Genomic DNA, 25491 nt, shown 5'->3' with positions numbered 1-25491 from the left:
CGCTCCCATGTATAAGATGCACCTTAATTTTGGGGCCCGAAATTTGAAAAAAAATGTATTACATAAAGTTATTGAACTCAGGTTTTATTCATCATAAAATTCATACAACTCCTTATCACTGTCAAAACTCCCAGCCATTAGCTTGTCCTCATCTGTGTCTGATGACGAATCACTGTCTTCATATAATGCCTCATCCTCCGTTCCATCTACGGCATTTGAAATGCCACGCTTCTTAAATGACTTGACAACCATCTACAACCACTGTATAAGATGCACCCAGTTTTTAGACCCCAAATTTTTCGAAAAAGGGTCCGTCTTATACATGGGGAAATACAGTAGTTTTTAGGGATTTTAAAAAATATATAGGATCATGTCCTATGCCAATAGAGATAGTTTTACTCCTTCCTTTGCAGTTGCTTTATTTGTTCTCCCCACACCCAGTCCCCTCACCCCCATCTTATTGCTCTGACTAGAACTTATAGTATAGTGTTGAGCAGCAGTGCTGAAAGCAGGCATCCTTGTCTTATTCCTGATCTTAACGTGGGAAGCTTTTAGACTTTCACCATTGAGTATGATTTAGCTGTGGGTTTTTCCCATCTATCATGTTAAGGTAGGTTTCTCCTTTTCCTGGTTTTATCATGAAAATGTGTTGGATTTTGTCGAATGCCATTTTGTTGAGATAATCACGAGATAATCCTTCATTCTATTAATGTGATGTATTACATCAATTGATTTTTATGTTGAATCTCTTTTAATGTAACAGTAATACCACAATTTGAGAAATGATTAATTCCTTAATAGCATCATATATACAAATTTCCCTGATTGTCACATGAAGTTGTTTGTTTTTTAAGCAGTTAGCTGCAGGTTATTCTGTTAATAATCACTATGAAAGGTAGTGAGCTGCTGCATTTGAGCACCACTTGTTATACTTATCACCTCCATTGTTACAGTTGATCTCTGGTGAAATTGTCCCAAGGTCCTCATTATGTTCAGATTTCCAAAGCCAAAGGATGATTTGTCCTCATCTCATTTGATCTTTATATAGCATCCATTTAAGTCCTTTAGTATCATCCACCCTGTTTAGCCTCTATAATTTTCCTTCAAGTCAGTGCAATTAGGATGGTGGTCATACAACTTCATTGGGCACAGGACCCAGATTAGAAAGGGTTGAGAAATGATTGGCAATTGGAGTAATAGAGGCTTCTTTTTGAAAGCTTGACTTTATGGAAAAGAGAAGATAGTTATGGGCCTTTCTATTTAAGGTGTGATCCATGGACCAAAGCAATCTTAATCTTGTCCATAGAGCCTGGGAGCATGTTAGAAATTCATAACCTCAGGCACTGCCCCAGACTTACTGAATCAGAATCTGTATTTTAACAAACTCCCCAGAAGCAATGGCTTTTAAGATACCTGGAGGGAGAGGGGAGGCAGAGTGAAGGACTGTTTTTGACCCTTTCTGCCAGGGAATAACTTTGAACATCTTTATATTGAAAGAAGAAACCAGCGGAGAAGGAAGAGCTGAAATATAGGAATAAGAGGAGATATTTGATAGAATAAAATTATGAAACAGATTACAGGGTAATGTCAACAGCATAGGTGACTGGATTAGCCTTTAATGTGAGGGGCTTTTCCTTTGAGAAGGAGAAAGGAGGTTAAAATGACTGTGAACCCAAATTATTGCTTGCAGTGGAGTGATTCATTACATGTAATGGATTTGTTCTCAGATTTTTAAATTTTCTCTGTGGTTTTCTTAAGAAGAAATGTCCATAGAAGGATGGCTACAGGATAAAATTTTGATAATATCCATGTCAGTTGAAGGGAAACCAGCTAGGGACTTACGTTCTAGTACTCAGCATTCCCTGTTAGCCATCCTTTAATGGTTATCTTTTCATATCCTCCTCCCCAACCTCCCGGACCGTATAGTCCTAATTGTTGCTTGTGGTTCTGGGGCACAACTTAAAAATAAAATGATGATGTAGATAATTATACTTAGGATGCTTCTAAGTTGCAAGTGGCTCTTTCATATACATCTTGCAGTTCCCTAACACATCTAATTTCTGTTAGAGTAGTTTACTTATCCTTGGTTGTCTTTTAGATAATCATGATGGTAAATATTTCTCTTCAGATAAATAATTGTTAATATATGATGACTTAAATGTTTGGTTTTTTTTTTTTAAGGTTTTTATTGGGGAATTGGGGGATGGAAACAGCGCTGGGGAATTGGGGGAAGGAGAACAGACAAGTTGCTGTACTTTTGTTTTTCAGTCTAGTTGTGGAGGACATTGCTTCACTGGCCCAAGCTGGCACCATCATTGTGCTCTTCTCAGGCAGGGCAGATCAGTTGCCGGCTTCTGGACGGCCACTCACACTGGCTGCTGGCTACACACAGTAGCCCATGGCAACCCACTGCAGCAGTGGCTGCAGCCTACGCTGTCGCCGGCAACTCATAGCAGGCCAGCTCCAGGTTGAGCTGTTGTTCAGCATCTTACCTGTGGAGGGCAGTGTCACTGGCCCTCATATGTGGGATCCGAACCTGGACCCGCTGGCGTCCCAAGCCAGCTCTTAACCAACGCGCCACTCAGCCGGCCCAAGAAAGGGTTTTTAATGGTAAAATTTTGAGAGGAATTATGAAGGAAAATTTTGTAAAAATGTCTGAATACTTGTTAAAACTTCCGGGAATTGAGCTGGGGATGTTTGTGGTGTTGCCCTTAGCTTGTTTCATATGTTTCTTGTAATAAGCAACCAAAACTCAAGTTCTTTGATCCTATTTACACTTCTTAAAATTATATTCTGACTATTGAAAAATAGTAATTAAGAGATTTATAATTCCAAAAGTAATAATTTTAGTTTTGGTTTGCAATTAAGCTTTTGGAAACAATAGAGATTAAACATTTTTTTTCAAGAAGAAAACCAGCTTTAACCTGAAATGTGTTTGCGTATCTATTTATTTCTCCCCTCCCTGCCATGCAGAGTTTTATATGAAGGGAAAGAAAGGCTTATTCCTGGATGTGAAGTGATCCAAGCCACACCCTATGGTCGCTGTGCCAATGTCAACAATAGTTCAACTACTTCACAAAGAATTTTTATCACTTATCGAAGGGCTCCTCCAGTTCGACCCCAGAATTCTTTGGCTGTAACTGATATCTGTGTTATTGTAACCAGTAAAGGAGAAACCCCTCCTCACACTTTCTGCAAAGTTGACAAAAATTTAAATTGTGGAATGGTAAGAATAAAGTTTTCATTTTCATATTTAATAAAAGGATAATTTTTGGATTTTTGTTTATTATTGGGCATGTAATTTACTCTCAGTTTATATTTTCATGCTTTCTAATTTTTATGATTTATAATAATTAAAAAAAATCCGTAGTCATCTGCTGTTTTAGAATAATTTCGTCCAGAAAATAGATACTTAAAAGTCAGGGATTTTTTGTTTTCTTTTTTTTTTGTACATGCCAAAATTGCCTGTTACACTAAGCTTTTGGGTTTCAGTGGTGTCTTTTAAGGACAATTGAAGGGAGACCAGGTGGGGACTTCCCTTGTATTTATTTTAAATATTGTAGTTTTACATAGTTTTTAAAAGGACTCTAATGAAGAAGAAAATTGAACATATACATTTGATTTATAATTTTATGAAACTAAAGTTTATTATTGGGTCAGATTTATTTTGAAAAATATGTTTGCATCAAAAATGTTTACATCAGCTTAAATGTGGTGTAGGCAAACATGTCTAATGCTCCCATGGCTATTAGTCAAGACTGGTTTGCCTCTGCAGGTAATGACTTCATAGCACCCCAGTGATCTGTCTTTCTTAGCCTGGGCTCCAGTGCCCACTCCATGTTGTGCTATCTCTTTCAAATATAGGCAGTGGTGGATGATTGTAGAATTCTAAGCTGTTTGAAACTGCCTTCGTGCCAGTTTGATATTTGTGGCAATGTTTTTTAACTCTTTTAGTGTCCTCAGCTTCATGCTTTGCTCTGTTTTATACTATGTAGTCTGTTTGATAAACATGTTTTAAATAGACTTTCCTGAATAAATGAGAATCTTTAGAAAACATTCAGTAAAAGGAATTTTTTTCACTCTTTTGTCTTTTTTAAACCTAATTTATATTTTACAGTGGGGTTCCAGTGTGTTTCTATGTTATAAGAAGTCTGTACCTGCTTCTAATTCAATAGCATATAAAGCTGGTAAGTAAATTAAAAGAAAATTGTCACTCTTACTGTAGTTATTGTTGCACATTAACATTTGGTTAGAAGAGGCAGTGTATGCTCCCTTATGTAATCTGTGGAATTAATTTATTCATAAATTGAATTATCTTTAATTTTAGCATGTAAAGGCATAAGTTTCCTTAAATTCACTACATATTACAAGATAAATTAATATTACCCAACCCCGCCAAAAAAAGTGTTAATTAAATAGAAACTTTCATCCCAAGCAAGCATTTGTGGAATAAACATTCAAGCTTTTAGTGTACACCAGGGGTGTCAAACTGGCGGCCCGTGGGCCACATGCGGCCCTCGAAGTAATTTTTTGTGGCCCACGATGCTCTGAAATAAAATGAAAATAGAAAAAATTGTTATGAAGAAAATAGCGCTTAGGGGAGATCGAGGCAATACTGTACACACAATTCCCTCGTTAACCCTTTAACTACTGAAGATGAGTATACACGTGGCCCAGTGCCTTTCCTGGGGGCCTGTGGGCGTGTATAAACACGCTGACTCAGTTCCGGCGAAGTTTGGAAGTGATATGTCTGCCACTCTCAGTGTCACGTAATGTAAACAGATCCCAATAGCGAAAAGGTTAAAAAGAGCACTCGGGTAAAAAAGAATAATTTTAGTTTTATAAATACATTAAATAAAATAAATGTTAAAATAAAAGCAATTACATAGTGTTTTAATTATCTTATCCATATTCCTGAATCCTCACTTCAGAATATAAATTTAACAAAATTTATAAATGTGATGTGGCCCGCGTGAATGTTGCCTGTTGCACCAAATGGCCTGTGTTTTAATTGAGTTTGACACCCCTGGTGTACACTAATAGATTTAACAGTTCAGTGGAGAACTGCTTACTCTCTGACCTTTTATATTTTGGCAATCAGAAAGGTGTCAAACTGCATCTTTACTTCTTATATTTCCTTCTCTTATCTCTGTGTGTCTGATTTGAAACCACATGTTACATGCCATGAAAGGTGGACTTGCTTCCTTTCTCCCTTGTTGCAAAGAATCAGCTATATGGAGGAGAGGAGGGCCTGAGAAACTATTCTGCCATGACGTGTTTGAGAAATCTATCGCCACATTCTTACTGCACAGTAAAGTGTCAAGGGCTGTAAAGATTTAAGTGTGACCTCTTCATCCCACTGGTATGGTGGGATAAAAACTGAAAATACAGGTATGCTCCAGTTGTAAATAGAAGAGAAATACTGGAATACTTCTTTGTGAAAACAAGCAGTGTCAAATACTTTTGGATCATGCACAGTTTTTTTTATTAAAGTTTTACTTCAGGGAAGTTAGGAAAATTTATATCTGAAAAATCTTGAAATCTTGATTGTCCTCATAAAGACATTCATTCTAATGAATCAAACCATTAATTATAATGTAAAAATAAAGGCAGCAACAATTATAAATTCAATATCATTTTAAAATGCGATACTGTTAACATTGCTGTAATGTGTTGACTATGTGATTTCCTAAAATTTTTTTTTGTGTGTGTGTGGAAAGTGTCACTTAGAAAAACCTTATAGAAACAAGCTTTGTGGAAGTATTAAGGTAGTTGATATTAAGACACTTATGTTAGAATACAGAGTTTTGGAGACTGAATTTGGACTCAAAAATCTGCTACTGATTTTCAAGTGTTTATCTTAGGTGTGGTCTGCATATTAGAGCCATCAGAGGCTGATGAACAAATGCCACGTAGCTACTTTATTCTTAAGGGGCTTTGTTATGCTTCTCAGAGTGCCCCCTGCTCATACTTCCTTTGTCTCACACACTCTGTACTCAGCCGCAAAGGGTTTCTGTCTCATTAACTTTTAATGTTGCATGCCTTTTACACTGCTTCTCTCTCAGGATGAGTTTAGGGGCTGTGATAATTTCTGTTTCCTTGGAATTGTATCATAACACTTGTTCCTTCCCTGAATGTTTTACAGAAGACTAACTGAAATAGTTGGTAAATTTTCCTGTATGTTTCTTACCATTCTCTATAAGATGTTGGCAGTATGTAGAAGAAAATACATTAAGTTGGTTATCCTGTTGAATAGCATTTTAACTAGTATATTTAATACATTTTAACATTACAATGAGCTAAAAAATCATAGGTTAAGAAAACTAGAGTACATTTGTTAATTTATTTTAATTTCTGATATGGCAAGAGAAAAATTGATTTTGAAATGTCACACAGAAATATTTCTGTGAAATTTGCTATTAAAATATCCTAATAACGTATCACATATAATTTATGGAAAAGTAGCTATTAAAAATTTTATTGTTGTATCCCTTCTCCAAAGGTTTAATTTTTAGATACCCAGAAGATGACTATGAGTCATTTCCACTCTCAGAATCTGTACCTATCTTCTGCCTTCCTATGGGAGCTACTATTGAATGTTGGGATCCCCAAACCAAACACCCACTTCCAGTTTTTTCAACTTTCGTCCTGACAGCTTCTTCTGCTGAAAAGGTATATTTTTTATTCTTTTATTTAACCTATTTTGTCCATGTTTTAATCTCACAAAATGATTAATATAAGATTTATTTGCATATTAGGATTATTTGGACACAATACATTTTGGTTTAAATTTGTACTATAATGTTTAAGGTGAAAAGTCAGCATAAAAATTGGTATCAGGATGCTGATACCCCTTGAGCTTCTACAGAAGCAAATATAAAGTCTTTCTGGAGAGACACTGCCAAAACCCAGGCCTCAAGATGAGATTATTGTAAAAGTTAGAAGATGTATTATAGTTACCATAGGAAGAATCAATAGGACACAATACAAAGTGGAGTAGACCCTCAAGATATTGAAATGAAAGAATAACAATACGAAGGATATTATAAATTGAATATATAATTGAAATGATTCAAGACCTAATAGAGGGGCTCAAAACGTCAAGAAAGAACAGGATATTTTGAAAAACAGATAGATTGGAAAAGAACCATATGTCTCGAAATGAAAAATATGGTCCTTAAAATTAAAAATTCAATGAATGATTTCAACAGCAGATAAGACATACAGGAAGGGAGAATTAATGAAGTAGAAGATAGGTCATTTCTTTTTTTTTTTTTTTTTTTTAGCTGAGCCATCCTGCTACCTGTTGGCAGCTCAGCAACTGCTCAGTTCGGGCTGGACTCGAACTGCTGTTGCTCAGAGCTCAAACTCTTGAGCGAGCTCTTAACCAACTGAGCCACTCGGCCGGCCCTTGAAGATAGGTCATTTCAAATGTAGCACAGAAAAACATAAAAGGAGTTTAAATATGTACAGGATAGAATCAGAAGGACCAATATTTAATAAATTACAGAAAGAGAGACTAGAAAGGGAGAGGTAGCATATAAAAAGCTAAGGTTGGTTGAGAGTTTTCCAGGATTGATGAAAAATTGATTCTTCAGATTAAAGATACACTCTGAACCTTCAATAGAAAAAAATAAAAATACAGAACCACCTCTTTTCATATTACTGTGGAACACCAAAGACAAAAAGCAAAAAGAAAATATTGTACTTTCAAAGGAACGACTATTGGGGGCCAGCCGAGTGGCTCAGTTGGTTAAGAGCTCGCTCAAGAGTGTGAGCTCTGAGCAACAGGTTTGATGCCCGGCCCGAGCTGAGTTGCTGCAGAGCTGCCAACAGGTGGCAGGATGGCTCAGCTAAAAAAAAACAACAACAAAAAAACCCCCCACAAAGGAACGACTATTAGATTGGCTAATTTCTCAACAACAGTAAGGGTCAGAAACCAAATAATATATTAAAATGGAGGGAGTTAGCAAAGATAGTTTAAACAGCATGCAGAAAGCACTAGCCATAAAAGCAAAGATGAATAATATGCCTTTATTGTACAATAGTTAACATATGAGTATATTCATTCAAAGATACCATTAAGAAGGTGAAGAAGCAGGCCACAGGCCAAGAGAAAATAATGTGATATATGTATTCAAGATGGGTCTCGAATCCAAAATAAGTATAGAACTTCTACATTATCAGCAAGGAAAAGAAACAACCCTGTGGCCCAGCAGTTATACTCCTGAGCATATCCCAAGAGATGTGAGTGTGTAGGAGTATATTGTTCTTTAAAAACATGTATGTGCTTTATTTGTAATAGCCAAAAATTAAAAATGTGTATAAAGCAGTAATAATGACATAGAATGATAATTTAAAATAAAAAAGAGATACCCAAAAAATATATTAGGACATAAAAAGTAAATAAAACTTGAATATCTTAAAAGTAAATAGATACAGTAGAAATTTGAAGTTGAAAATTTTCTGAGATAATTTGATAAAATAGACAATTTTACTGAAAATCATAACTAACTAAAGTTGGATCAAACAAAATACATGCATGGCCTGATTCTATAGGCTACAAGTTCACAGCCATTGTATTAAAAATAATGAAGGTGAAGATCCAGCACTGTGTTTGAAACATAGTAAAATACTCACTGAATGAAGTCCAACTATATCAACTGGATTGCTTACAACTAAGCTAACTATAGAATCATTTATAGATTCTCTCATTGAAAGCAATAAGTATTATATAAATGAAAACGTTAAGATCTTCAAACACTTGAATTATCAAGTTTGACCAGTAGAGAACAAAAAAAAAAACTACATTGAGATGCTTTTGTCTTGTTGCTTGTTAAAAATATCTGAGATCAGGGCCGGCCGAGTGGCGCGTTGGTTAAGAGCTGGCATGGGACGCCAGAGGGCCCTGGTTCGGATCCCACATATGAGGGCCAGTGACACTGCCCTCTACAGCTAAGATGCTGAACAACAGCTCAATCTGGAGCTGGGCTGCCATGAGTCACCAGCGACAGCGTAGGCTGCAGCCCCTGTGGGTTGCCATGGGCTACTGTGTATAGCCAGCAGCCAGCGTGAGCGGCCAGCAGCCGCCGTGAGCCGCCGTCCAGAAGCTGGCAGCTGATCTGCCTCTCCGGGAAGAGCGCAATGATGGTGCCAACTTGGGCCAGTGTAGCAACGTCCTCCACAACTAGACTGAAGAACAAAAGGACAGCAACTTGTCTGTTCCCCTTCCCCCAATTCCCCAGCGCTGTTCCCATCTCCCAATTCCCCAATAAAAATCTTAAAAAAAAAAATCTGAGATCACTTGGAAATAACTGTATCTGGGAGTGTTGTATCTGCAAATGCAAGAGTTATATATAATTACTAAGTAGTTGTAAGATTTATATAAGTATAACTATCCATTTTGAAAACGTTTTTCATCAACCTAAATAGAAGCTACCCTCACCCCAAGTCCCTGGTAACCTCTAGTCTACTTTCTATCTATGAATTTGCCTATTCTAGGTAGCTCATATAAGTGGAATAATATAATATTTGTCCTTTTGTGTTTGTTTTATTTCATTTTGCATAATGTTTTCAAGGTTCATCCACATTGCAGTATCTATCAGAATTTCATTCCTTTTTAAGGGTGGATTATATATATATATATATATATATATATATATATATATATATATATATACACCACATTTTGTTGATCCATTCATCTGTTGATGGACATTTGGGTTATTTCCACTTTTTGGCTGCTGTGAATCATCCTGCTTTGAACATTGGTGTACAAATATCTGTTTGAGTTGCTGTTTTGAATTCTTTGGGGTACACAGGTTTCCCCCACTCTCCGAAAACAGAACATTCCTATGAAATCTTTTGCAAGCCAAAATGGCATAAAGCGAATAAACAATTACCATTAATTTATGTAGAAATTTTTTTTAGCATGCCCATATCCCCAAAATAACCTGCCAAACCATATCAAATAACACACAAAGCCTAAAATAACACTAACATATAGTAAAAGCAGGAATGATATGATAAATACACACCACACTTTGTACACCCATCAATCCACTCAAGCAATAGACTTCATTTTATCCATTACTGGATGCCAACTAAGGGGCACCACTTTGCTACTAGCAGAACCGGTAGTAACTTTGGCAGCTTTCAGGATTCTTTCTCTCGGCGTGTAAATAGTACAAATGCAGACCAGGCAACTTCACACTTAGGATGCTTTTATTTAGTTCACAGTCGAGTGCTTAATTATGTCAAGTTTTATGCCAAGCATAACACCTTTACAAGCTCTGTTAGGCTTTTCTGATACTGTAGGACACATCTTACTAGTAGAAGCACAAACTAATTGAGGTAAAGCACAGATGCTCACAAACACAGTTCAGAATATGGCGTCCTGATGTGGAGATGCTGCGTGTGGTTCCCAGGGAAGGAGCTTGGTGGTGCTACTCTAACTGCTGGGTGCACGCCACCTCTGTAATGCTGGCTGCAGAACAAATGCTGAACTCTGTTTTTGCTTTTCATCTTCCTTCATAAAAGTGAAAATCCCCTTTGGATTTATTTTGGTTAGTGTAAACAGGTGCTGATGTAGGTCTTTCATAAAAGTGATGTGGCATAATAAGAACTTTCAGAAAGCAGGGGATACCTGTATACCTAGGAGTGGAATTGCTGTATCATATGGTAATTCTTTGTTTAACTTTTGGAGTTGAACTTGGTTGAATTGTTTTCCACAGCAGCTGTACCATTTTATAGTCCCGTCAGCAATGTTGAGATTTTTTCTTTTTGTTTATCTGTCATATGCACTGTAAGCAAATATTTCTGTGGAATAAGAGAAAAAGAGAAATTAATTTTAAAAAAACCTCAAATCTTATAATGGAATTCTATTGTTCTGTAGGTATATGGAGCTGCTATCCAGTTTTATGAGCCTTACTCTTGGGAACTTCTAACAGAGAAACAGCTTATGCAGCTGGGCTTGTTGACACCTGTGGAGAGAAAAATGGTCTCCAAATCCATCAATTCAAACAAATGCATTTGTTTACTCTCACACTGGCCTTTTTTTGAAGCTTTTAGAAAATTTCTCATGTTTATCTACAAACTTTCTGTGTCTGGACCACATCCTCTTCCCATTGAAAAGTATGTATAATGATTAAAGAGATGTCTGGTGGAAAACTGGGTGTATATATACATTTCATTGTTTACCTGACTTTAAGCAGCAAAGTTAGAAGGAGAACCACAGTCACTCTACTTTTTACTTGCTCCCTTACTCACTTGAATAATTGACTGTGACTTTAAAATTAAGAAGTAGTGGTGAGGATGATCAAATAATAATCTTTTGAGAATTCAGCTGAGGAAGGAACGCATACATATGTTGTATTGTGTTTGTTCTTTATTAATTCTCTAAAAGTGAAGAGAAAAATAGGTGTTGATACACACATACATCCACACCTGTACAAGTGGCCATTCCAAGCTCTAACTATAAAACATCTCTAAACTGATCTAGAAATTAATAAGGGTGAGTTAATTGATGTTAAAAGTGAAGTTTTGGTTTTAGCACTGACAGAATTCTGCATGTTTTTCTTTTGATTTATAATTCCCTTTGTCGTGAAAATCTTGTAAGCAAGGAATATATATGTGGAGCCTCTGTTTTTTTAAAACCACATCTTTCTGGCTCCTGGTGGCACAATGACTTCTGTTTATTAGAGGAAATAATTTATGTACCCTGCTAACAAACCAAGAGGTGTCAAGAGTTCTGTGGAAATGTGTTATAGTATGCGTAAACATAGATTTTTCTTACAATTTGAAAAATCTCAGGTTATAGTAGAAAAAATACCAGCAAAACATATTTGTTTATTGGATAAGTTGGAGGTAATTATCTGTAGGTTCTAAAATAATGCTGTTCAAAATCAACTTTAAAAAACTTTAAAGTACTGTGCATAAACTTATCACAACTTAGTATAGAAATATGGTTTCGACTTTTGTGTTGTACTCTTGGAAGGCCAATCTAATGGTTCATATTCTAGATTTAACTTTCAGCTATCAGATTAACTTAAAAGTGTCTGAAGTAAAATTTAATTGTTAGTGACAAGCTAGCAACCTTTGGAAAAATTAAGTTTCTGTGAGTAGTTTCTGAAAATAAAATCAGTGTATGTGATCAATTTTTTTTTCTCAGTTGAAGTAGTAGTTTGCATTTTAGTGGCTCCTAAGAGCTCAAAACTTTGGAGAAACTTAAGCAGCATTATTTATAGGTAGAGAAATGGAGAGGGTAAATGGTTTGCCCTAAGTTGTAGTAAAATAATTAATTTAAATTTATATTTGATTTTTAATTATTAGGATTAAATTTTATATTAGTTGTAACTTACTATATGACAGTTAGTTGGTCCCCATATTGGTACTGATACCCATGGCAATAAAAATTAGCTCTTTCATGAAAACCATATTTTTGTTACTCTTAATTTTTCTGGTGATAACAGGGTATATTAATATGGACTTTTAATCAGGAAATACATTGTGCATTTCAGAAGTTTGGTAGGATGAGTACATTTATTTACACTGAGTAAATTTATTTATTTAGCTTAAGTTTTAAGTAAGTGGCTTCATCAAATTTAGAATGATATTTAAGACTTGTTAAAATTGATGAAGAATTTTAGGAAAGTAATTATCTTTATTTCAATTTTTTCCAGGCACATTTCACATTTTATGCAAAATATCCCTTTTCCTTCACCACAAAGACCAAGAATTCTTGTACAGGTAATCAAAAAGTATATTTGAGGGGAATCCTGCATATATTCATTATAGTCATTATAGAGTGGATTTTGTGTTCTTTGGGTTTGAGGTGGAGCAGTATGCATTCGTAAAGACCTTGAAGTTCTTGTATTTTATATCTTTATTAAACATACTTTTGTAGTGGTTTTTTGAATTTTGGGTGTACAGAATTGGAATAATTATAATCTCTGGCACATGAGATTATCAACATTGGTCCATGCATGGCCTTTAAGTAGCTAATTTTAATACCTTGAAACCCAGAATTATGTTTGGGCATGTTTTTAATATTGGAGAGACTAATAAATATTAAATATGAAATGAGTTATGGTTGGAGGGTGAGAGTGAAATCGTCTGTAATAGTGCTCTTCAAACTATGTTAAAGGACTAGTTTCTTTTTATTTCCAATCAGTGGCAGACCTGTATAAGCATATAGCTTGTGATATATGCAACTTATCATGTGAGATCTGTATAAACATGAACAGGTCTATACCTCATGAGTTCACTGATCATGTACTTGGATGTACGAACAGTGTCAGATTGCCATAAAAGTTTCTAAATGGCTTGTTCTCCATTTATGTACTATCTTCCTGGACCAATAACAGTTTGTAGACTGGCACTTTGAGTAGCACTGAGAAGCAAGCAGTTATAAATTTTTTCCTAAGATGTTATCAACATTATATGTGATATGGTAGCATTAAGTCAAATATTGTTAATCTTGAATGTACTTCAATTCAGCAAATGTTAATGTATATCAGGTAACTTCCAAGTGCTTACCAGTGTGTAGAATAAATAAATTTGAGGCTTTTAAAAAAGTTATTCCATAATTTTTAAATAACTATTTTAACCAATTAACTAAATAAAAATTCAGTTGAATTAACAATTTAATTAAAAAGAATACAGTACCTCTGAGTAAACATAGCTATTTTTTTATATCTTAGTACATGTTTCCAAAACTGTCATGTTAGTCTGCACATTAAAATATTTTCCATTTTACCCTTGATCTAAATACTTAGATTTTAGAATTGGCTTGGTTAATTTGTCTTTTTTTGTTTTTTTAAGCTATCTGCCCATGATGCGTTAATATTATCACAGCCAGTTTCTACACCTTTACCACTAAGGTAAATCATTATTTATCTAAAATGATATATTTATTTACTGGGCGCAGAATGCTTTAAAACATTTTAAGGGTTAAGATAAGAAAGTGCTATTTTTACAAATTATGTAAGGATAGCCTTAATGTTTCTAACTTTGATAGCTTGTTGAATGGTGGGGCCATTTAAAGACTAGACTATTTAAGAGAGTTGTAGGGAAAACCTTTCTTTCCTCTCATAGCCCCTCCCCATTATTAAATGTTCATTATTAAATGTTCAAGGTGAACTGATTTTAACCTCCTAAAATGTCATGACAATTAGCTTCTCTTCATCTGCATCACTAGTTCATGCTAGCATGATCCCTCACCTGGACTACTTAACTACCTTTTAATTGATAGCCTTTGGCTTTTGTCTTTTTTCAGTTTTTTATTCACACTGTAGCCAGTGTGTCCTTTTGAGAATGCAGATATAATTGTGTCATTTCTCTTTCGGCATACTCTCTTACTATTTTCACCCTCTCCTTTACTATGTTTTAGTCATAATAGGTTTATTTCAATTTCTTGAATCTGACAAGCCTTTGTATATGTTATACCCCACTCCCTCCCACACCCCAACCATTACCTCTGTTCTTTTGAGCTCTGCTCATATGGTTGATCTCAGGAAAGTCTTTCCTGATAAATACCCCTTTTTTTACCAAAGGATGAGTTTGAATCATTCTGTTATTGCATTAGATTTGCTACTTTTCAGTGATAACTAAACCAGGACTTGAAATTAACACTGGATTCTCAGTCTACTATCTAAGAAATAAAAAGCAAATCTTAACGTTTTTGCAAAATAGTTCATAATCATCTCTTTTTTCTCTTTCTCTAGTGGAGCCAACTTTAGTACCTTGTTAATGAACCTGGGTCCTGAGAACTGTGCTACGCTGCTGCTCTTTGTTTTACTTGAGAGTAAGATTCTGCTGCATTCTCTTAGGCCAGCAGTGTTGACTGGAGTGGCCGAAGCTGTTGTAGCTGTAAGTGTAGAATTTTTATTGTACAGAATTACTGATAGAATCTTTACTCTAAAGGGAAATTTTCTTCAATGAAAGTAACTTTGAAATTACCAGTAAAAGTTTAACATAAAAATAATAGGATGGCAAAGAGAAACTTTCTCTGCTTGAGAGAAAATTTCAATTTCTAATATTTCACTTTTCATATTTTAGAGTTCTTCAGAGAATCTATAGGATTACATAATAATAAAACTTGTCAGTGAAACTTACTGTATTAAATGAGAGGCTCTGGCTTATTTCAGCTGCCCTAAAATTAATAGAAATAAATTACACAGTTACTTTCTCCCAATTTTAACTTTTTTTTTTTTTAGAATTTTACAAGTTTAATGTGAAATTAAAAAAAATAATACAAATAGAAGTTCACTTTAATGTTGTACAAAAACGTTTGAGTAGAAAGAAACAAAAACAAATTAAACATTATCACATGTGTTTATACCACTATGTAATTCTTCCTATTAACTTGACTTCAAACTATAGAAAGCAGGGGGCAATTTAGGGACTGGGAAAGAGATAAAACCAAAAAAACTTTTCTGCCATGTTTATTCTACACTGTAGAGCTGTGCTCACAGACACGGCTTATTTTACTTCTCCACTGGGCAGGAATTCAGTTGTATATAAAATTGAACCTGCTCAAAAGCACAGGGAGACTAGAAATGATGTGTTTGTATCCGTCATACAATTGAAACAATGGTGCAGCTACCAGTTTGTAATTTTTAGGGACTGCGAACAAGGCTTTCTCTTGAAGTTGGATCAAAAACAATTTCTTATGTTCCTTGGGTTTTGTAATATGTGCAGGAATATAGGGATACTGAGGAGGTTACCAATGCAATCATCAGTGACCCAACCTTGTAGGACACTCATCTTGACCCAATACCTCTGTCATTAAGCATTTTAGTCCTTCAGCTTCATCTTCTCCTGGGTTAAGTTCACCACCAGGTAATTTGAAGAAAATTGTTCCCCACTGTAGCAGTAGCACGTGGGATAGCTGGTGCTTATGTATAATCAGATCCCCTTCTACAGCCCTCCTCATTCCAATATTATCACATTCCTCCCTTATGCACTGGAATCTGGCTGCACCACAGCTGTCCTTAGAGAGGGACTCTTTTGTACAAAATGTATAATTGGTAAGAGAGTACAGGTTGATGGTGCACTCCAAGGTGAGGGGCTTAGTCTGCTGGATGCACTTGTTGAACTGGTTGATACCGGCCCCCCCCCCCGCAAGCCCCCACTCTGGGCCCAGCTGGTCTGAGTGATTGGGTGGCACCACGGACATGCTGGAGAGCTTGGATGCTGGCAGTGAGCTGAAAGGGGGAGGCAGGAAGACTTGCCCCCATGCCAGCAGTGATTATCTGTGTCCCACTCAGAAGCCACCATCTGCCACTAACATGAGAGAGCCCAGTTTTAACTTTTAATCATTGTGAGCCATTAATGTGTAGAAAATTCTAAGTGACTGTGAAAAAGGTAATGTACAAATGCTTAGATAGCATGGAATAAGCCCTGAATAAAGACTTGTTAAATCAACAAATGGGATATGTCTCCAAGATCTTAATCTGGTCAAAAAAATGCTTCTAGGGCTGAAAACAATAATAACATGTGAGATGGTTTATGGGAGGCAAAGAACCTCATTATATATTAATTTTCCAAGCCTTCACAGTTGCATGTGAAAGCACAAGTCATTGTAACATGAAAATATTTGTTAATGAACTGAGCAGTTTTAGAAAGTTCCCACTCAAATATCCCTTCCAAGAAAACATTAGTGTTTATCCATCCCCCTTTCTTAGAATCTTTGTGGCCCAGCCTCTTGATTGATTTCAGCAATATAGTGCAAGAACAGGTGGAAAAGTTGCAACACGAAATTATAAATTTTATGAAAAATGCAAGATTGCATGGAATTTATGTAACTGATGTTGAAGCCACTGATAAATGAGGATTTGGCAGTTACGCAATTTAAAGAAGAGAAAATTAAAAGGAATGGTGACAGGATGAATTCTTCAAAAGGAGAATAATTTGAGTATCAAGAATATCAAAGAATTAATGGAGACTTATAGCAAAAATTGACAAAACCAATGAGTATTTTTGTAAAAATGACCCTATTTATGATTGTACTGCAAAAGTCAAAGGTGAAGACAAGGGTGTCATATTTTGCTATCAGATAGTTTTGTTCTAAAATTTCCTACGTAGTTGCAGGTGTAACACACCTTTCGTTGAATGGAAGATAATCTGTTTTCACTGAAGGAAATCTGAAGTCCTTGCAAGGCCCTTGCTAGTGGCCCTGTCCCTCTGCTCTCTGATCTCATTTTCTGCTACTCTCCCCCTTCCTTACTCTGCTCTAGCCACACTGGACTCCTTGCTACCCCTGAAACATTAGACCCGGTGTTTTAAGGCCTTTGCTCCAGCTGTTCTCTTTGAAGCACTCTTCCAGATACCCACTTTGGCAAAATCCCTCACCTCCTTCAGGTTGTAGTTCAATTGTCTCTTTTTTTTTAAAGATTTTATTGGGGAATTGGGGGAGGGGAACAGACAAGTTGCTGTTCTTTTGTTCTTCATTCTAGTTGTGGACGATGTCGCCTCACTGGCCCATGTTGGTATTATCATTGCGCTCTTCCTGGATAAGGCAGATTGGTCGCTGGCCACTGGACGGTCGCTCATGGCAGCTCATGCCAGCTGCTGGTTGCTCACGCTGGCTGCCAGCCACCCACGGTAGCTCATGGCAACCCTCTGCAGCCTTGCTGCAGCCTATGCTGTCGCTGGCGACTCACAGTAGCCCAGCTCCAGGTCTAGCTGTTGTTCACCATCTTAGCTGTAGAGGGCGCAGTATCACTGGCCCTCATGTGGGATCTGAACTGCGCCCTGCTGCTCAGAGCTGGCACTCCCAAGCCAACTCTTTTTTTTTTTTTTTTTTAAAGATTTTTTTTTTTTTAATTGGGGAATTGGAGGGATGGAAACAGTGCTGGGGAATTGGGGGAAGGGGAACAGACAAGTTGCTGTCCTTTTGTTCTTCAGTCTAGTTGTGGAGGACGTTGATTCACTGGCCCAAGTTGGCACCATCATTGCGCTGGTGAGGCACATCAGTCGCCGGCTTCTGGATGGCCGCTCACTGCGGCTGCTGGCCGCTCACGCTAGTTGCTGGCTACATACAGTAGCCCATGGCAACCCACTGCCACAGGGGCTGCAGCCTACACTGTCGCCAGCGACTCACAGCAGCCCAGCTCCAGGTTGAGCTGTTGTTCAGCATCTTAGCTGTGGAGGGCAGTGTCACTGGCCCTCATATATGGGATCCGAACCGGGGCCCTCTGGCGTCCCAAACCAGTTCTTAACCATCGCGCCACTCAGCCGGCCCCCAAGCCAACTCTTAACCAATGCACCACTCGGCCGTCCCCTAGTTGTCTCTTTCTTAATGAGGCCTACCTTGTTTGGCCTATTTAATAATATGACCTGCTTTCCCTCTCTGCTTTTCTGAACTCTAATCCCCTTCACTTGGCTTTACTATTTCATTTTTCTGTAGCACTTAGCAGATTCTGACATGGCATATATTTCATTTATTATGTCTTCTGTTTATTTTCTGTCTTTTCCTGCTAGACCAGGTGTTGTGAAACTATGGCTTGTGAGTCAAATCTGGCCTGCCGCCTATTTTTGTAAAGCTTGGAACATAGGCCATTTATTTACATATTAAAACTATGACTGCTTTCATGCGTGAAGACAGAGTTAAGTATTTGTGACACAAACAATATAGCTCACAAGTCCTACAACATTTCCTATCTTCTACAGAAAAAGCTTGCCGACTCTTAACGCTAGACTACAAACCACATGAGGGCAGCAATCTTATTTTTATTCACTGTTATGCTCCATCATCTAGAGCAGTGCTTGGCACATATTAAGTGTTCAAATATTTGATGAGTAAATAAATGATTGAATATAAAATCCCAATTCTGAATAACTCTGAAATAACTGGCAGAGGTAGTAAATGCTATAGGCATTTCTTTGAGGTGAATGATGATGGATAAGAGTTGAAATAGACCTTGAAAGACAGCAAGGATTTTTTATAGGAGAGGAAAAATTTATCATCAATGATTAAGATTTGAATATTAACTGATTATTAAAATTTTAATCTGGATTTTTAGTTAACCTTGTCTTTTTAAAAAAAAACCATATGGGATACAGTTAAGGTAGAGCTTTGTGAAGGAAAGCTGGTAAAGATTCTTGAGGTATGTTTTATATTGACTAGTAAAAATTTTTAAGATGCCAAGCTTCACTGAATTTGGATCATTTTATATTTATTTGAGTAGTTAGGAAATTTTTTTGTTGAAATTTTCAGTTGACTATTAACATTCCCAAGAGAAGCATTTTAATTTTTTTAATTCGTTGGTGCTCTTAGTTGGATTTTAATCAAAGGTTATTTTGAGAATTAATAGATGGATGAAATGCTTAAGAGTTAAAGATCATGAGTTTGTTTTATAATTTTTTAGGCAATTCTCTCTTCTTTGAATTTTTCCATAAAACAGAATGTGGGTTTTGTATAAACATTAGAATAATTGACATGCAAAGAACTATTAGCGTGTTTTGTGCTTGTGATCATTCTCACGCTTAAAGATTTTAATTACATTGGTTCATAGTATTGCTTAGTAATGTTTTATAGTCATTTTAGTTTTTGGAATGATGTTTAAGCTAAAAGAAAGTAGACTTAACTGCTTCTTATTGTCCCTTTCAGTGATACTAGTTAATTACATAATTTTATTGCAAATTTCAAATCTGGCTAATTTATAACAACTTTTTTCCCAGATGATCTTTCCATTTCAGTGGCAATGTCCATATATTCCCCTTTGTCCTCTCTCACTGGCGGCGGTGCTTAGTGCACCTGTACCATTCATAGTTGGAGTTGACTCAAGGTATTTTGACCTTCATGACCCTCCACAGGATGTGGTTTGCATTGACCTGGACACAAACATGTTATATGTGTAAGTTGTTTTTTTTTTGTTTTATCTCCCATTTATATTTTTCCTCATATGTAGTTACAGGTCTTTGAAAGCATCTAGAAATACACTATCTTTAAAAGTTGTTACTATGTCTTCATCAATGAATCTCAACCAGGGCAAAGTTTCAGAATTCTGGAAAGCTGTGTGGTTTGAAAAAGAACATGTTTTTATGCTAAGTGAAATACGTCAGTCAGAGAAAGACAAATACCATATGATCTCACTTATATGTGGAATCTAAAGAACTGAATAAATGAGAAATGTAAACAGAAATAGCCTCAGAGATACAGAGGAAAAACTGGTGGTTGCTAGTTGGGAGCGGGTGGGGATGAAGGAGAAGGGGAAGGGACGAGACAACATAAATTGGTAACTACAATATGGCCTCAGGGATAGAAAAGACAGTCTGGGGAATATAATCAATAATGTAAATATTTTTTAGGGGGCAGAGGACTCATGTCTTCTTAGGGAGACCACTTCATAGACGGTGTAGAGGCATGTCCACCACACTATATCTGAAGCTGATGTTGAATAATATTGTATGTCAACTATAATTTTATATACATATAGTCATGGGATGCAGAGTATAGTGTAGGAATGGAGTCAATGGAATTGTAATAGATATGTATGATATCGGGGGTGGGGGGGCAGTGGATGGGGAAAGGGGGGGTTGTCACTTTGTGAGGGGTGAAAATGATAACTATTGCATTGTTTTGTACACCTGAAACTAATAATAATAATAAAAAAATAGTTGAAATAAAAAATAGAGGAGAAAAATAAAAAGAACATGTTCTACATTATAGTAGTTTATATTTGGGTACTAACTTTAACGGCAGGCAGGGGAAATTTATGTTTATCATAAAAGAATATGGATTGGAAAAAAAGGTTAAACACTGCTTTCAGAGTTAAGAGATGATACACTTTTTAGTTTAATTCAAAATCCATATGTAAGCTTTTAAAAAATGGGTTTACCTGATTGAGTTTAGTCACAATATAGGGTAACATCACGTCATTTCCTTAGTTGTCAAGATTTGAATTTGATAAGGATCTATTATTGCAGAGAAATTGATATTAAAAATTAGTCATAGTTTGTTTTTACTGAAGGTGATAAATACGTACAGCAGTGGTGTAACAGGGTTCAGAGAGTACCACTTTAATAGAAGAAGCAACTCTGATGGATGCTTAAGAACAAACCCTTCCATACTCCCCAGACGCCCTAAAATGGGAAAGACTAGTAAATATTGAAAATTTCCTAGTGTTGGTGCCAACTTCCAGGTCCTGGAGTACTTTTATTCTTTACTATTTGTGATTGGCAGTAAATGAATAGAGTAAGAATTTTAGGTGAGACTTCAGTGGTCACAGCAATAGAATTGATTGGGAAAATATCCCAAAGTGAACCAAAGGGGAGTAACTAAAGGAAGGAAGAAAACATTTGCTGTAACTTAAAAAATAACTTGGAAAAGGATCTACCATTGTATTTTGAAACTGTATAATTGTGGTAGCTTTTACTATGTATATTTAGATTTATTTACAGCCTGTATAAATAATGAACCACTTGGCATGCACTAAATATTTCTTATAGCACACATTTTGTTGTTTTTCAGCTGTTCTCTGTGACAAACAGTTATGTCAGGGTTGTATACATTGTGGTGCTTTTGGAATTGATTATTTATGAAGTAACTGAGATATTTGCCTTATTTTATTTACTGTTTTAAATAAAATAATATTATGAAGATGTTTAATTTTGCCCAGTTTTAAATAACTTCTATAAAATTTCTGTTGATCAAAATATTGTTTTTTAAAGTAACATTGAATTCTTTGCTCAGTTTTACTTAAAGAATTATGACGTATTCTATATACCCAAGAATTATAGAGAATAATGTAAATAACTCCCAGATTAAAAAATAGAATATTATTAATAAATCTGAAACCTCTGGATAGACTTCTGCAACATATCTTGCTCTTGGTTAACCATTATCTTGAATTTGGTGTTTATTATTGCCATGTGTTTTTAGAAGCATGTATTATTCTAAATGATATTTTATTTGTATACTTTAAAAAATTGTTATGTTTGTATAGTTTTCTTTTTGTGTAGGCTTGCTTTTTTTACTTGGCATTCTTTATGAGTTCATCCATGTTGATACATGTAGTTCTACTTCAGTTTCAGTGTTTATCAGTGTTGCTAGATATTTAGATTGTACCTCGATAGTTGCATTAACAAGGCTGCTCTGATCATTATTGTGCATATTTCTTTGAGTATGTGGGCAAGAATTTCTCTGAAGCATATACCTTGCCTGGTAGGCTTTGCTGATGCCACATTTCTCTTCCAAGTGTACCCCCTCTTCAGCAGCAAATGAGAGTTCTCTTTGTTTCATATCTTTGCCATTACTTGTTATGGTCAGAAATTTTTACAGATTTTATGGTAATTGGATCTTACTGTGGCTTTAATTCACATTTGTCTAATTAGTTGCAAATGGGGCATTTAATTTCATTTTGCCCTTTAGTTTTCCTCTCTTGTGAATTGAATTTTCTCTTTGTTTTGGTTATATTTTCCTGTTGGGTTGTCTTTTTTTTATTTTATTTGGATCAGTTCTCTCTATAATCTAGAATTAGCTCTTGGTCTGTTATATAGAGTACAAATAGCTTCTCCCACACTGACTTGTCTTTTCATTCTATTGTGTCTTTTGATGAACAGAAGCTTAAGCTTATTTTTATTTATCCAATTTCTCAATTACTCTTTATGGATTGCTATTTTCGGATCTTGTATATGGAATCCTCTTCCTTGAGGTCGTGAAATACTATCCTGGATGTTCTTAAAGTTGTTAAGGTTTTGCTTTTCTCATGTAGGTCTTCAACTAAATTTGATATTAGTGTATTGATATGACATAGAGATAACATTTTATTTTTTTGACATGGATAAACAATTGTCATTTAGCACTGGTTATTGAATACTCAGTTCATTTCTTACCAGCTGGTCTTCATTGTCAATACCATTACATACCAGTTTCTGTATTTGCGTGGATATCTGTCTGGGCTTATTATTCTGTTCCTTTGCTCTGTTTTAGCTTCTTGTCAATATAACACTATCTTAATTAATTTAAAGTTAAGTTGTCTACAACATGGATGAACCTTGAAAATATCATGTTAAGAAAGTTTATATGATCCCATTTACCTGAAATACCAAGGCAAATCTATAAGACATAGAAAATAGATTATTGTATGGTTGGGATGGGAGAATGGGGGAATTGGGAGTTAATGACTAAAGGGATGCAAGGTTTCTTTTTGAGTTGATGAAAATACTCTAAAATTGATTGTGGTGGTGGTTACACAACTCTGTGAGTATACTAAAACCCATCAAATTGTACACTTCAGAAGGGTAAAATGTGTACTATATGAATTATATCTTAATAACATTGTTTAAAAAAGTTGTGATGTGAGATGGCAAGTCCCTTTACAACCCTGTTCTTTAAAATTGTTTTGATTTATTTGGTCCTTTGCTTTTCCATGTAAATTTTACTACATCAGCTTGTTAAATTTCACACAAAATTATGTTGTGATTTTGATTAGAATTCTATTGCATTTATAGATTAATTTGGGGACAAATGACATCTTTTTCACATAAAGCCTCCCTGTCCCTATCCATGGATGTGGTATTTTACTTCATAGGTCTTTTTTAAATTTTTCAATAAACTTTTCAGTTTTCTTGTAAAGTCCATGCACATCTTTTGTTAGACTTACTTATTCCTAAGTACCTTAGGGTTTTTATCACTACTGTAAATGGTATTTTTAATTATATTTTCTACTTGTTAGTTTTTGGGGTATAGAAGTGTTACTGATTTTTATGTAGTGGTCTGCTGCCCAGCAACTTAGTTGAATTCTTTTAATTTGTAGATTCTCTTTAATTTTTTGGCCATAAACAATCACATCGTCTATAATCCTTATGTATTTTTAAATTTCTTGTCTTAACTATTTGGCTTTTTTTTGCATAAATGCCAACTCAGTTGAATTGTAGTTAGAACATGCTCTGTATATCACTGACTCAATATTTGTTGAGATTGGCTTCTAACAGGTAGATTGAAGTCTCAAGTCACTTAAGTTTGACACTTAAAATACTGCAATTTTAAAATATAACTTTTGAAGCAAGACTTCAGTGTTGTATTCATAAGTCCAACATTGAAAATCTTTCGTTGGAGGATTAGTATGAGATGACCAAATCTGACTGAGGTTGTTTGAAATGAAGAGAGAACCTGAAAACCACTTATTCAGACTGTCTATATCAGTTGTTGTATCTTCAGTGAAAATACCCTTTCCATTTTCTTTTTTAGTTTAGCATAAGAATTTTGTTCAAGTAAAAACAGATTATGAGAGATTTTATTAGTTATGTTTTTGTTTAATAGATCTGATGAAAAGAAGAACATGAACTGGAAGCTTCTTCCTAAAAAGCCATGCAAAAATCTGCTTAGCACCTTGAAGAAATTGTATCCCCAGCTATCTGCAGGTAAATGTGAGGAAAAGGAATATATTTAATGAAAGAATGTGTATGAAAAAATTCTTCTTAAATTTAAAAGTAATTTTTCTCTGCCTAAAAGGAGTCTCATTACTAAATATAATTCCAATAAAAAGAAATTAAAATGATTTTTTTGAGCATGTTGTCTGTGCCCTATCTGCTTGAACATCTCTGCTGGTCCCTGCCAAGATCCCTTTACATTCATGGAGAGAAGAACTTGAAGTCACAAGCTTTTTTTTTGACAATTTTCTTAATTGTTCACTGTTTATATATATAATATTATATATTAATGCCATTGTCTCTTCTTATTTCATTTGTCAGTTCACCGAAAAACTCAAGAAGGCTCAGCAATTGAGATGACTCCAATTGAAGCAGATTTCTCCTGGCAAAAAAAGATGACACAACTTGAGATGGAAATTCAAGAGGCATTTTTGCGCTTTATGGCATCCATTTTAAGAGGATATAGAGCATATCTCAGACCAATCACAGAGGCTCCGTCAAATAAAGCCACATTTGCTGATTCATTATTTGACCGACAGGGTAAGTGGCATTGAAAATACAATTAATTTTTATAGAAATGAAAAATATTTTCTATTTGGTATTGGTACCAAGAAACATTCACTATATAAATTCTTAAAAATTTATTTTAAAATATAATGAACTCCTATGTATTTGTAATCTAGTTCTATGAATAGAATCTTTAAAATTTTTTTTTTTTAAGATTTTATTGGGGAATTGGGGGAGGGAAACAGCCACGTTGTTGTCCTTCAGTCTTAGTTGTGGACAGTGCAGCAAGCTCAGCTTCAAGTCCAGTCATGCCACTCAGCTCAAGGTGCTGTGTTCAATTAGTTGTGGGTGGGCATAGCCACCATCCCATGCGGGAGTCAAACCAGCAGTCTCGTTGTTAAGAGCTCACACTCTATCCACTCAGCCATCCAGGCTGCAGCTCAGCTCAAGGTGTCAAGTTTAGTCTTAGTTGTGGGTGGGTGTAGCCACCATCCATGTGGGAGTTGAACCCACAGCCGCCTTGTTAAGAGCGCACTCTATCTCCTGAGCCATCTGGGTTGCAGCTCAGCTCAAGGTGCCAAGTTCAGTGTTTAATTGCAGGCAGGC

General features: G+C 35.6%; 1 protein-coding gene and 1 pseudogene across 2 annotated transcripts in view; one reads left to right on the top strand and one right to left on the bottom strand.

Moving 5' to 3' along the window:
- Positions 1–25491, top strand: part of DENND4C (DENN domain containing 4C) — a 92197-nt gene that overhangs the window by 17979 nt on the left and 48727 nt on the right. Inside the window, exons 3-12 of one of the 2 annotated variants that reach the window (XM_019659066.1) lie at positions 2974–3226; positions 4118–4187; positions 6503–6672; positions 10895–11133; positions 12681–12747; positions 13822–13880; positions 14724–14868; positions 19684–19859; positions 24269–24369; positions 24700–24918. In XM_019659066.1, coding sequence (XP_019514611.1) covers positions 2974–3226; positions 4118–4187; positions 6503–6672; positions 10895–11133; positions 12681–12747; positions 13822–13880; positions 14724–14868; positions 19684–19859; positions 24269–24369; positions 24700–24918 — 1499 coding nt within the window. Of the gene's footprint in view, positions 1–2973; positions 3227–4117; positions 4188–5232; positions 5392–6502; positions 6673–10894; positions 11134–12680; positions 12748–13821; positions 13881–14723; positions 14869–19683; positions 19860–24268; positions 24370–24699; positions 24919–25491 lie in introns of those variants that run through there. The other variant, XM_019659067.1, reaches the window with a different exon arrangement.
- LOC109391473 (cleavage and polyadenylation specificity factor subunit 5 pseudogene) lies at positions 15509–16177 on the bottom strand (annotated as a pseudogene).

This window comes from Hipposideros armiger, unplaced genomic scaffold, assembly GCF_001890085.2.
Source record: "Hipposideros armiger isolate ML-2016 unplaced genomic scaffold, ASM189008v1 scaffold_294, whole genome shotgun sequence".
NCBI classification, from domain to species: Eukaryota; Metazoa; Chordata; class Mammalia; order Chiroptera; family Hipposideridae; genus Hipposideros; species Hipposideros armiger.
Note: the sequence above shows the minus strand (reverse complement) of the source record. Positions and strands in the feature narration are given on the sequence as shown.